This window comes from Barbus barbus (genome assembly GCF_936440315.1).
Source record: "Barbus barbus genome assembly, chromosome: 4".
NCBI lineage: Eukaryota > Metazoa > Chordata > Actinopteri > Cypriniformes > Cyprinidae > Barbus > Barbus barbus.
In genome coordinates, this window is record NC_136732.1 from 42,535,401 (window position 1) to 42,550,176 (window position 14,776).

Sequence of the window (14,776 nt, forward strand, 5' to 3'; positions counted from 1 at the left end):
CCCTCAGTAAAAATGAGTTTGACACCCTTGTTTTAGACAGTTTAAAGGGATAGATCACCACAGAAATAACAATTATGTCATTAATTACTCACCCTCATGTCGTTCCAAACACATAAGACCCGTTCCAAACCTGCGTTCGTCTTCGGAACGCAAATTAAGATCTCTTCCTCTTTACTACTAGTTACAGCACCAAATAAACATCTGAAGAAACCATCGTGAATCATGGAATACATCCATTAGTGTTTCAACCGCAGAATGACATCAGCTTGAGATCATTCATGCCACGTAACGTCACATTTACCTCAGAAAAGACATTCAATGAACATAAAAATAACTCTATAGAGGAGCATAATGATAAATATATGCATTATATTATTTATTGTGAATATATGTTGTTTGTCAATGTTTTTAGGTCTAAGAAACACTGGTTATTTAGTGACAACACAGTGAAGAACAATGCAATTATATGACATTAAATTTAACGTATTAACATTTTATATCAGGCCCCAAACACTAATAATGTGACGCTTTCATCTGAGAATGACTGTATCACAAAACACAAGGGTTACATTTTAATTAATATCTAGTTTATTAAAAAATCAGTGTTGTCAGAATGTGACTGAAATGAGTTATCATGAGTGTGTGTGTGTGTGTGTGTGTTGATGTCAGGATAGTCAGTGAAGCACAGCTGCCAAAGCAGTGTGTAGCCACAGTGTGACAGCGGAAGAACTGCTTGTGTGTGTGTGTGTGTGTGTGTGAGATGAGGGGCTGTTACACACTCACATCACCTCAGACTGTCGCTCTCTGTCTAATATCACATTATCTATTCTGTATTTGAACCATTTCATGTGTTATCTCATTGTGTTGGTAATTGTAATGCTAATATTATTACATTAATAACATTAAACATCTGGAGAAGACAAAAGCTGAAACAAATCCATCATTAAGATGTTTTTTTAACTAAAACCCGAGTCCATAATAACGCTTCCTCCAGTGAAACAGAGTTGTGGTCTGAATCAGGAGAGAAATCTGCACAGATCAAGCAGTGTTTACAAGACGAAACAGCTCTAAACAAATATGAGAGACAAGAGGAGATTGTGGATTAGCGTTATTATGGATTATGGACTGGTATGTTACCGTGATGATGTTCTGGGCTGTGAGGCTCGTGTAGTTTCTCCTTGCCGGTCTGTCGGACCATAGCGTCTCTAACGGTCTTGTTAAAAGGAGCCAACTATTTAATTAAAAATGAGCATCAGAATGAGGTCAGCTCTAATTAAGCTGTAAGGACTAATTACATGTGCATGAGTTTAATTAGAGAATGCACAATATGTGTGAAACAAACACGGGAGAGTGACGGGAGTGTTTAACGAAGAGGCTCGAACGCGCGCGCGCGTGTGTGTGTGTGTGCGTGTGTGTGTGCGTGTGTGTGTGTGTGTGTGAGAATGTGACCCTGAAGATCATGTGCTCAACCTGGCCAAATTACATAGGGCTTCTCATAAAGCAGCTTTATGTCCGTCATGATGTGGATGTTTATAATATCTTCATGCCTTACAGTGGTGTTTAGCTGACTAGTGCTGGATGATAAGTGTGATCATGACCCCTGTGTGTCTCTCTGCAGGACGATAGCTCCATGTTCTTTCAGTTCGGGCCCTCCATCGAGCAGCAGGCGTCCGTCATGCTCAACATCATGGAGGAGTACGACTGGTACATCTTCTCCATCGTCACCACATACTACCCCGGCTACCAGGACTTCGTTACCAAGGTAAAGATGCTCTGTGTGTGTGTGTGTGTGTGTGTGTGTGTGTGTGTGTGTGTGTGTGTGTGTGTGTGTGTGTATGTATGTGTGTGTGTGTGTGTGTGTGTGTGTGTGAAGTGACATTCAGCCAAGTATGACCCATACTCGGAATTTGTGCTCTGCATTTAACATGTGCACACACACAGCAGTGAACACACACACACACACACAGAGCAGTGAACACACACACACAGCAGTGAACACACACACACACACACAGCAGTGAACACACACACACAGCAGTGAACACACACACACACACACAGAGCAGTGAACACACACACACAGCAGTGAACACACACACACACACACAGCAGTGAACACACACACACACACACAGCAGTGAACACACACCCGGAGCAGTGGGCATTTATGCTGCAGCGCCCGGGGAGCAGTTGGGGGTTCAGTGTCTTGCTCAAGGGCACCTCAGTCGTGGTATTGAGGGTGGAGAGAGCGCTGGACATTCACTCCCCCCACCTACAATCCCTGCCGGCCGGGGACTCAAACCCACAACCTTTGGATCACGAGTCCCACTCTCTAACCATTAGGCCACAACTTCCACAAGTGTGTGTGTGTGTGTGTGTGTGTGTGTGTGTTTATGAGGACACAAATGTGTATAATGACATGGGTATGACAGAGGTATTACAATATGAAGGTGGTTTATGAGGACACTGCCTATGTCCCCGTAATTCAAAAGGCTTAAAAAACATACTAAATGGTGTTTTTTTGAAAATCTAAAAATGCACAAAGTCTCCTGTGAGGGCTAAGTTTAGGTGTAGGGTTGGTGTAGGGCAATAGCACACACAGTTTGTTCAGAATAAAAACCATTACGCCTATGGAGAGTCCCCATAAACCACAAAAACCAACATGTGTGTGTGTGTGTGTGTGTGTGTATGTGAGTGAGTGTGTGTGTCTGTGTGTCTGTGTGTGTGAGTGTGTGTGTGTGTGTGTGTGTGTGTGTGTTGGGAAGGTTAAATTGGAAATTGAATATGTCACAGTTTATAAAATACTCTATTTAAAATGTGATAAGTAATGCAATTTTTCAATTACTAAAGTAATTTTGATTACTTTTTGATTAGTTTTCTAAATTTTTAATGAATGTTTATTCCTGAGATTCGGTAACATTTCAATGTGGAATATATATTTTTTTCAACTACATATGACTCATTTTCTAAATACCCCACATTATTAGGCACATATTAAACCTCCAAAAACATCATATTTCCCACCTCAGGCATTAAAGACCTTTTATTATTTTCAGTTTTTTTCAGCTTTAGACACCTTTTGTTCTCAACCCCGTAATGGACTTTACACAGAAATGGTTATAAAACAAACATGTACCTACTGCTCACGTGTCCCTCATAGCAATTTAATGACAACAAATGTAACATTTATCATAATTTTCACATTTTCATAGGACTGAAGCTGAAAATACACAAAACTGTGTCTACGGTTTTAATTTAAAATTTGAACTAAAACCACAATGTTATTGTTTTAGCCCTTAACATGTCAGATAGTAATCAGCAAGAAATACTTTTGTTCTTTATTGTCTTCCGTATATTTTTCAGTATAAAAATGTTAATGTGACAAGGTGTGACGGGGTTGAACACATTTGAAGGGATACCTTGCCTTAAATGTATATTTTTGGTTTTGTTTCTCTCTCATATTGTCCCCTTGTATCTCTGCAAGCCCAACATTGTCTCTCTGCTGCAAACGTGGGAGCAGTTTCTGATGTATGATGCTCGTCAGAGTTTAAGTGGACATATTACATCAAAAATTCAGTTTAGAACAAAAACATTTTGGATTGTATATATTTACTGAAACCAAGTCTATTTTATTTTATTTTTTTCATTAAAATTATTAAAAAATGAAGCAAATAACCCCGTAACAATGAGAAATACATATATTTGTGACGGGGTTGTGTTTTTTCACTGAAAATGGCCACTGCTTCTCATGTAAGTGGAGGAGAATAGACCATATATGGCAGCAATAAAATAAGTACACTGTATATACTTATGGATTAAAATAAAATGTGGAAAAAGTACTAATTTTCCATCTTAATTTTATGTGACGGTTTTGAGTTGTTAAGGTTGACCCTCCCTGACTATAACATGCCTCACAAATATGAATGACAAAGTTTGAGACTAATAACTATTTTCTGCAGCACTATTATAGAGAGCTGAATGATGTCACATATGGGTGGAGTCTAACGTATTATCGTAGAATGCTTAGTGCGACGGGGTTGAGTTCAGACTGAGAGACATCACTTTAAAGCCTGTTTTCTATCAAATATTTTCCATTTTTTTAGAAAACTATTTTTCACAATAAAGAAACACAAATAAATACTTACATTGTTGCCAAGAATCACAGACACTGCACATTTTGTTAATAATTTTCTAAGTACAAACTCAGTGAAGTGCCTCAGGAACATGACAAAATGCTTGGTTTAAGATATATATAAGACATTATTTTATGCTAAAAAATATTAAAATGCAATACTTATTTTTATTCATTATAATGGGCGTCCCAAAGTTTTGTGAAAAGCTTCTAACAATTAATTTTGTTGACCCACCACTTTATAAACTGTGGGGGACTGAAATATTACCGAATCCCAGGAATCAACTTCCTTTCAACTTTTTAGGCCTGTTCACACCAAGCATGATAACGATAAAGATATAGTTCTAAAAATCGCTCTCAATATTAAAGAAAGAGTCCACACCACAGCTATAACGATAAAGGCACAGAGAAACGTCACCGGTGGAATCTCTTTAAGAACTTTCAGCTGATTGACAGCCAATCAGAGTCCATGCTGCTGTCACGAGTTCGAGCGGCTTTAAAGCGGCAGAGCGTGCGCTGAGAATGAACAGACTGGTGTGGACGCTGATATAGTTATCTTTATAGTTATTGTTCTTGGTGTGAACGGAGCTTTAATCATTATGAAGCATTTAAAGCAGGCAGGGTTAACCCAACAGTAGTAAGGTTTGCATATGAATGTCTTAGTGTGTTAGTAAAAGTACCCATTTTTAAATTTACTCTTAAATGTACAATTTTTCCAAAAATGTACTCAAGTAAATGTAACTTCGTTTAAAAAATAAGTGAATGGATTTTTTATCATTCTTTAATTCGAGTACATTTTTAACAGAAAAAAAAGAAGAAAAAATTTATTTTACTTCGCCACGGTGGACGCTGTTTTATTATTATTTTATATATATCTATATTTTACAATTTGTATGCTATACATGTTTAAAAACACGTAGTTTATTTCGTAGTCTCTTTTATCTGAAGCATGAACGATGCCCGCGAATGAATCATTCTTCAGAGTCATTTGAGAACACGGAGAACTATGAAGGTATTTTGGCGTCATAAAGATTTGCATGCGCAGGGTAAGATTTGTGAAAGTGTACATAAGACTGTAAGCGTAAATTAAATGTGCATGCGCAAGAGATGCTTTGTAAAGGTGTAAATCACGTTTCAAGCGCAAGAAAAAATGATTTGCAGCATTTTACTGTTACTTGTAAGTGTAATTCATGTATTGTGAAACTGCAGCTTCATGCTAGCGCAAAATAAATATGATCTGCATTCTTATGACTTAAATTTTTCTGCGCTTACACTTTTGGCACGGTTTTTTCGCCAAAATACGGTCAAAAGCACTGCAAGCCTGTGAACAGTGATTTGCAAGCGAGAACAACAGTTTAAAGAACTGCAAAATGGATTGACTGCATAAAACCAATCTGTATGTGTAAAAAAACTGACTGTCAAATGTCTAAATGACTTGTTGTGTATGTAGGGCAAAACATTCCCGAAATAATCCGATATGTACAGCTCCGTCTTTCTTTTCTCTGCGCTCACAGCTTCGGCAGATTCTCTCACTAACTGAGATTTGCAAGCGTGAGGGAGAGGGCGGGGCCACCTTGTAGCCAATCAAATAAGGCTCTTGCTGACACATTTACTCTAATCTGATTGGTTCAAAGAAACACATCATTCGCCAAGACATTTATCTTCATTTAGTTCGGGAACGTTCTCCATACTTTTCATTTACACATACAGACAAAATAAATAAATACCAACTTAATTAAAACATGTTGGTTTGTAAGTCGTGTTCCTTTAGGCTAGACTCCCATGTGTTCATACTGAATTACGAGCTGGTGTTAACATTATTTGGTTTGGTTTTGCTTTACATTGAAATGTCATAATCTGCTTACACCACTGATGTTAAACTTTATAATTAAAATGATGTTATGAGATAATGCTCAACACTATGGTATCAGAGTGCTACACTTTGTAAAACCTTTTTTTTGCTATGCCAATAAAGCTACTTAAATCTGAATTTGTCAAACCATGTCTCTGTTTATGGTTTTTAACACTCAATTGTATATATTGAAATTTCAGTATTGATTCAGATAACTTTCATGTGACTGATTAAGCTATTATATGAAGCAAGAATGATTAACAAAATGCTTTCTTTGTGTCCAGATTTGACTAATGCAAAAACTTTGATAAATATGTATTTAATTATGTCTAAATATATATCCAAATTCATGTAACTAATTATGTGGGAATCCAAAGTTCCCAGCCACACAGCCATGTTTATGTGTTTATAGAGTTTATATATATAGCCATGTTTATGTGTTTATATATCGAGAGCTAAAGGGGCAGTCGTGCTCCACTGCTCCGGGTGTGTGTTCACTACTGAGTGTACACTTGGATGGGTTAAATGCAGAACACTAATTCAGAGTATGGGTCACCATACTTGGCCGCACACCACTTCGCCTTAAATTACAACATGTTAAAGAAAAAAAATATTACTGTTGCTTCTGTTAATTTTTGTTAAAAAAATTAAACCATCCCTGATCAGTAGACAAGTGAAATTATACATGTATTAGGCTAGTGCAGATACTAGGCCTTCTTTAATTATCATCAAAATTACAATATAATATTACAATAAACTAAATATAGCCTGTTTAGGAGGAGAAGGATACTACACAGATCGAAATTCAGTATGAACACATAGCCTAATGGTACACAACTTTTAAAAGATCATGTTTTAATTAAGTTGGTATTTATTTATTTATTTATTTTGACTGTATGTGTAAATTAAAAGTATGGAGAACATTCCCGAACTAAATGAAGATAAATGTCTTGGCGAATGATGTGTTTCTTTGAACCAATCAGATAAGAGTAAATGTGTCAGCAAGAGCCTCATTTGATTGGCTACAACAGGGGTGTCCAAACTACGGCCCGCTATCACTCCTGTGGGGCCCGCGAGGGATTTTTAAAAAAATGATAAGAATCTGCAGAGGTGGGCAAACTACGGGCGTTTTCATCCAGCCCGTGAGGCAATTGTTCCAATATGCAATATCAGTAAAATCCAAAGGATAGCGCTGTAGCCTGTATCCCCTGATTTCCACTGTCCCGCCGCTCCAGTCGATCCGCGGCGCATTTCAGAAGCGGCTCTCCGCGCGGCTTCACTAAAGATAGGTGCCTAGTCTATTTTTGACGGACACCACGTTCAAGCCGTACAGAAAATATAAAATAAAAAGTAAAAATAGCTATATACACTACAAAACTGGCACCATTGTAAATAAATTACATGTTTTAAAAATGTGAAAGTGTTGATTTGTTTTTAAAAATGCCTTGTATTGGAACTGTTTTAAAAATGATTAAAAGACTTTCCAGTATCAGAACAAATGCCAGTGTTATCCTCCTGCTCACGGTTGCTGTCATTTGGGGAAAACATGGAAATAATTTGTCGTTTTATCTTGCAAAGATATTCTTTCTTCTGTTTTCCACACACATTTTTATGAAAATTTATATAGGCTACTGTTTTTCTGGATTATAAATTTAAAATTTTTAGATTATAAATCAAACTTTCACTTTTTAATACTTGGTTGCAAATCCTTTGCAGTCAATTACAGCCTGAAGTCTGGAACGCATAGACATCACCAGACGTTGGGTTTCATCCCTGGTGATGCTCTGCCAGGCCTCTACTGCAACCGTCTTCAGTTCCTGCTTGTTCTTGGGGCATTTTCCCTTCAGTTTGGTCTTCAGCAAGTGAAATGCATGCTCAATCGGATTCAGGTCAGGTGATTGACTTGGCCATTGCATAACAGTCCACTTCTTTCCCTTCAAAAACTCTTTGGTTGCTTTTGCAGTATGCTTTGGGTCATTGTCCATCTGCACTGTGAAGCACCGTCCAGTGAGTTCTGAAGCATTTGGCTGAATATGAGCAGATAATATTGCCCGAAACACTTCAGAATCCATCCTGCTGCTTTTGTCAGCAGTCACATCATCAATAAATACAAGAGAACCAGTTCCACTGGCAGCAATACATGCCCACGCCATGACACTACCACCACCATGCTTCACTGATGAGGTGGTATGCTTAGAATCATGAGCAGTTCCTTTCCTTCTCCATACTCTTCTCTTCCCATCACTCTGGTACAAGTTGATCTTGGTCTCATCTGTCCATAGGATGTTGTTCCAGAACTGTGAAGGCTTTTTTAGATGTCGGTTGGCAAACTCTAATCTGGCCTTCCTGTTTTTGAGGCTTTACATCTTTACATCTTGTGGTGAACCCTCTGTATTCCCTCTGGTGAAGTCTTCTCTTGATTGTTGACTTTGACACACATACACCTACCTCCTGGAGAGTGTTCTTGATCTGGCCAACTGTTGTGAAGGGTGTTTTCTTCACCAGGGAAAGAATTCTTCGGTCATCCACCACAGTTGTTTTCCGTGGTCTTCCGGGTCTTTTGGTGTTGCTGAGCTCACCGGTGCGTTCCTTCTTTTTAAGAATGTTCCAAACAGTTGTTTTGGCCACACCTAATGTTTTTGCTATCTCTCTGATGGGTTTGTTTTGTTTTTTCAGCCTAATGATGGCTTGCTTCACTGATAGTGACAGCTCTTTGGATCTCATCTTGACAGTTGACAGCAACAGATTCCAAATGCAAATAGCACACTTGAAATGAACTCTGGACCTTTTATCTGCTCATTGTAATTGGGATAATGAGGGAATAACACACACCTGGCCATGGAACAGCTGAGAAGCCAATTGTCCCATTACTTTTGGTCCCTTAACAAGTGGGAGGCACATATACAAACTGTTGTAATTCCTACACCGTTCACCTGATTTGGATGTAAATGCCCTCTAATTAAAGCTGACAGTCTGCAGTTAAAGCACATCTTGTTCGTTTCATTTGAAGTCCATTGTGGTGGTGTGTAGAGCCAAAAATGTTAGAATTGTGTCGATGTCCCAATATTTATGGACCTGACTGTATGTACAAGTATACATAGTACAGTAGTAAGTGAGTGTCAATTTACAAAAAAATTAAAAATAAATCAAAGCTTCATATTATGCGGCCCCTCACTTAATGTGGAAAACTTGATGTGGCCCTCGAGTCAAAAAGTTTGCCCACCCCTGAACTACAAAGAGAAGGTGGCCCCGCCCTCTCCCTCACGCTTGCAAATCTCAGTTAGTGAGAGAATCTGCCGAAGCTGTGAGCGCAGAGAAAAGAAAGACGGAGCTGTACATATCGGATTATTTCGGGAATGTTTTGCCCTACATACACAACAAGTCATTTAGACATTTGACAGTCAGTTTTTTTACACATACAGATTGGTTTTATGCAGTCAATCCATTTTGCAGTTCTTTAAACTGTTGTTCTCGCTTGCAAATCACTGTTCACAGGCTTGCAGTGCTTTTGACCGAAATATTTTGGCGAAAAAACCGTGCCAAAAGTGTAAGCGCAGAAAAATGGAAGTCATAAGAATGCAGATCATATTTATTTTGCGCTAGCATGAAGCTGCAGTTTCACAATACATGAATTACACTTACAAGTAACAGTAAAATGCTGCAAATCATTTTTTCTTGCACTTGAAACGTGATTTACACCTTTACAAAGCTTCTCTTGCGCATGTAAATTTAATTTACGCTTACAGTCTTATGTACACTTTCACAAATCTTACCCTGCGCATGCAAATCTTTATGGCATCAAATTACCTTCATAGAGAACATGAAGATCTATGATCAATTGAAGCTAAATCGGCCTGCGATGAGGGTCTTTATTAGTTGAACACTGTGTGTGCTGTCTGTGAACGGTTCCACAGGTATACACTCGGTTTTATTTGAGTAATATTCTTAGCGTTAAGCTAGATCAACTGTCAAGTGAACTGTGTAGAGTGAAATGAATGAAAAGTGTCGATCGCCGCATTTAATTTATAGTAGATTTGCTTAATTACATCGCATTTCTGTTGAGCTTATGAACGCACTATCCAATCAGAGGCGTTTAGATTCGTCACCGTGTGCGCGCTCACTGACTGAACTCTGATGAACTTAAAAAATAAAGCATACACACATACCTAAATAAAAATAAAAATGTGCCCTAAACTGCTGAAACAGTGGAGTCTGATATTTTAGCGTGGTCGGTCGCTGGAGTCAGTGGTGTCCGTGTGTCCTCAGATCCGCAGCACCATTGAGAACAGTTTTGTGGGCTGGGAGCTGGAGGAGGTGCTGCTGCTGGACATGTCCGTGGACGACGGAGACGCCAAGATCCAGAACCAGCTGAAGAAACTGCAGAGCCCCGTCATCCTGCTCTACTCCACCAAAGAGGAGGCCAACATCATCTTCGAGGTGGCGCACTCAGTGGGCCTGACGGGCTACGGGTACACCTGGATCGTGCCGTCTCTGGTGGCGGGCGACGCCGACCACATCCCGCCCGAGTTTCCCACAGGTGAGGCTCACTTTAGCCCTGTGCGGACCGGACTAGCTCCACAGGGGGCGATAGAGGCGTTCGTGTGTCACAGACGTACTTAACGATTTTAATGATGTGTTGAGATTAGAGATGCACGATATTATCAGACCGATATCGGAAATGTAATTGAAATGTAAATTTCGGCATCAGCCCGATATGATACATGATGTCTCACATGTGCTCAGGGTGTGCTAGCGATTAGATCCCGCCATTGTTTATAATTTCTGCACAGGAGAGACTTGGTGTTGTTTCCAAAGGAAAGAAGTAAATCGGTTTAGGCTAAAATGAGTTGAAAAATATCGGCATATCGGCAAAAATCCAATATCGTGCATCCCTAGTGTAATGATTGTAGTTTTTATTCATTTTCATGTCAGTTTTAGTTTGTAGTACATCAGATCAAACTACGTGTTGCATTGTGTTTGAGCTGAAGTTAGTTTAGTGTTGCTGGTTGTGTTTGTCTGCGTAGGCATGATCTCGGTGTCATACGATGAGTGGGATTACGGTCTGGAGGCGCGTGTTCGTGACGGAGTGGCTGTGATCGCCTCAGCCACCGCCACCATGATGATAGACCGAGGGCCACAAGCACTGCTCAAGTCTGAGTGCCACGGGGCCCCGGAGAAGAACAGCCCCATCAGCAACGAGGTGCTCAGGTCAGACTCTCTCACACACACACACACACACACTCTCTCTCACACACACACACTCACCCACACACACTCTCACACACACACTCTCTCGCACACACACACACACTCACCCACACACTAATACTAACACTCATTGTATGTTTGTGTGTGTGTGTGTGTGTGTTTATGTTTTTATATACCGGTGGGGACTTGAATGCACACAGACTCATGGGGACTTGTGTCACGGTGGGGACCTAATTTGAGGACCCCACGGGTAAACAAGCTTTTTTTTGAAAATATAAAAATGCAAACAGTCTCCTGTGAGGGCTAAGTTTAGGTGTAGGGTTGGTGTGTGTGTGTGTGTGTGTGTGTGTGTGTGAGTGTGTTTCTCAGATCTGTACAGAGATGCGATATAGAGCAGCTTGTTCTCTCTCTCTCTTGCTCTCTCTCTGTCGCTCTCATGGCGATGGTTTCCATGGTAACACGGAAGGAGATTGGAAGCTGCAGTGGTTGTGGTTGCCATAACAACACAATACATATGTGACACAATGAAATCATAAAACATCAATAAGTACCGACAGACAGATGACAGCCATCGCTGCTGTTTGTTTAGCTTCTCACTTATTGTTTGTCCTATTTTAATATTATTATTGTTTTCTTATTTCTTCTCATTTTTTTCTTTATTATTCTTTTTTTTCCCGTATGAATTGTTATATTAGTATATTATTAATAGTAGTAATTGTATTTTTATTATTATTACTTTATTTTTCTTTATTGTTTCATTCTTCTGTATTTATTAACAAACTCACACTCATTACAGACAGATTATTTCTTTTAATATTTCTTCATCTTCTTCTTAATATTATTTTAGTTTTTATTCACTATTAGTATTATTTGTCTTATTACAATTTTTTTTTTCCCCAGCTGCTTACTGTCAGCCATCTGTCGTGTGTGTCATGTGTTCCCGCCTCATGTTTCCTTATTTGGTTTGTTTCCTGTCCTTGTTAAATGTTATCATTAGTTAATTCTTGTCCAGCCGTGTTCGTCTCATTATCTATGATTTACCTGTTTATTTATATTCCTGTCTGTTCAGTTTGACTTCGTCTGGTCTACTCGTTACTCCCCGGTGTTTGATGTCTGCCTTGCCTTGTCCTGCCCTGATGTCTCCAGTAAAAGTTATTATTTGAAGTTATATCCTTGTCTGCGTGTTCCTGTGTCCTCTCTCGTGTGTGCAGCGTGACAGAAGACCATACCTAACAGTAAGCGGCGCCCCTTCACACCGTTTTGTTTTTTCGTTTTCAAAAGTCTTGTTTTGTTCCTGTGTCTGTCCGTCCCGCGGCAAGGAAGTCGCCACTCGGCATCCCGCCTTAGCCCACTGCAAGTCCGTGTGGGAGTTCGGCGGGATCACCGGGAGTCCGCTGGCCGCGAGCCCTCCAGCCCGCCGATCACGGGAGATATCTGCCGCTGCCCGCGGCTATCCCAAGCCTGCCGCTCACTCCAGCCCGCCGTTCGCGGGAGATCGACGCCGCCGTCCGTGGGGAAAGCCAACCCACCGTCTGCGGCTCACCCAAGTCCGCCGTCCGTGGGGAAAGCCAACCCACCGTCTGCGGCTCCCCCAAGTCACGCCGCCGTCCGCGGCACACTGACCCCGCCGTTTCGCAGGAGTTCACGCCGCCGTCCGCGGCACACCGAGCCCGCCGTTCGCAGGAGATCACGCCTCTACCCGCGGCTCACCCAAGCCCGCCGTTCGCGGGAGATCACGCCGCTACCTGCGGTTCACCCAAGTCCGCCGTCCGTGGGGAAAGCCAACCCACCGTCAGTGGCTCCCCCAAGTCAAGCCCGCCGGATCGCCGCTGAGTCAATGCCCGCCGGATCGCCGCTGACTCATGCCTGCCGGCCGCCGCCGTTTCCTTGTTCCGGCCAGGAGTGCCGGATTTGTGTTGTGTCCACAGGAACAGTTTTAATCATGTCTTGTCTTGTCATGTTGGTCTTGTCCATGGAGACTTGTCTGGGGCAGGCGGCTCCTTGAGTTGTGACCATGGAGGCCAGTCCCAGCCGCTTGCCCCCCCTGTCGCAGAAGTGGAAGAGGTTGCTGAGGGACCCTGTGAGGGCCCCTGACTCCTCGTCATGCCCAGAGGAAGCCTTAGCTTCCTAGCCAGCCCAGGAGGGCTTCTTGTTCCTGTGGGTTGTCCTGTCCAGTCCTGTTCCTAGTCCTGTCATGTACTGTTTTGTTTGTCTAGCCCCGGAGGGATCCTGATTACCCCCTAACTTCCCCAGGGAAATTTTTTTGGGGGGGGTAAGAGGGATACGGCTGTAGGGGCCGGGCCGAGGGGTCCGAGGCCAAGGCCCCGAAGACCAACTGCCATGGCCTCCAGGAGGTCCCCGTCCTGTGTTCCTGTCCTTGTCTGTCCTGAGGGGCCTCCAGAGCGCCCACCCCCCCTCCCCGGTGGAACTGTTAAGGCTCGGGACGAGCCTTTCGGGAGGGGGGAGTTATGTCAGTCATCTGTCGTGTGTATCATGTGTTCCCGCCTCATGTTTCCTTATTTGGTTTGTTTCCTGTCCTTCTTAAATGTTATCAATAGTTAATTCTTGTCCAGCCATGTTCGTCTCATTATCTATGATTTACCTGTTTATTTATAGTCCTGTCTGTTCAGTTTGACTTCGTCTGGTCTACTCGTTACTCCCCGGTGTTTGATGTCTGCCTTGCCTTGTCCTGCCCTGATGTCTCCAGTAAAAGTTATTATTTGAAGTTATATCCTTGTCTGCGTGTTCCTGTGTCCTCCCTCGTGTGTGCACCGTGACACTTACATTTTCAAAACTTTGCCTCTTTTTTTTCTTCCAAACTTTACACACAAATCCAAGAATTGCACACAAAATGCAAAAGGCCTCACATCTCTAAATATCTCAAACGATCACAAACACATCTCAAAGCAAACAATTGCAAACTCCTTTGCCGTAAATTAATTCCTGTTCGAAGGCTGAGATAGAGTGTCTGGTTTAGCAGATTTGGAGTGTGTTTGAGAGTCAGCTTTCAGAAAGAGTGTGTGTGTGTGTGTGTGTGTGTGTGAGCAGCTGAACAGCAGTGTAATGAGGTGCTGCGGTGTGTTTGTCAGGTATCTGATGAACGTGACGTTCGAGGGCCGGAATCTCTCCTTCAGCGAGGACGGCTATCAGATGCACCCCAAGCTGGTGATCATCCTGCTGAACAAGGACAGACAGTGGGACAGAGTAAGAGCCGTGTGGCTGTGACACTGAAGCGTGTGTGTGTGTGTGTGTGATCTAACACCAGCGTGTGTGTGTGTGTGTGCAGGTGGGTAAGTGGGAGAACGGCACTCTGTCGATGAAGTTTCACGTGTGGCCGCGGTTCGAGCTCTACTCTGGGACGGAGAACCGTGAGGACGATCATCTGTCCATTGTGACGCTGGAGGAGGCTCCGTTCGTGATGGTGGAGGACGTGGATCCGCTCAGCGGCACCTGCATGAGGAACACCGTCCCCTGCCGCAAGCAACTCAAATCACTGTAAACACACACACACTCGTTCAACTCTGCTGTCAGCGTCATGTGGCTTCACTGATCTGATCACAAACGCCTGATGCATGAACCCTCTG

General features: G+C 41.9%; 1 protein-coding gene across 1 annotated transcript in view; it reads left to right on the top strand.

Annotated features, from left to right (window-relative positions):
* The window catches only part of LOC306863179 (glutamate receptor ionotropic, NMDA 2B-like), a gene marked incomplete at its 5' end in the record, with an annotated part of 43,048 nt that overhangs the window by 13,416 nt on the left and 14,856 nt on the right, over positions 1–14,776 (top strand). The window contains 5 exons of the mRNA XM_079406394.1: positions 1,619–1,762; positions 10,251–10,521; positions 11,009–11,192; positions 14,282–14,396; positions 14,479–14,687. Of these exons, the coding sequence (XP_079262520.1) occupies positions 1,619–1,762; positions 10,251–10,521; positions 11,009–11,192; positions 14,282–14,396; positions 14,479–14,687 (923 nt within the window). The remainder of the gene's footprint in view (positions 1–1,618; positions 1,763–10,250; positions 10,522–11,008; positions 11,193–14,281; positions 14,397–14,478; positions 14,688–14,776) is intronic.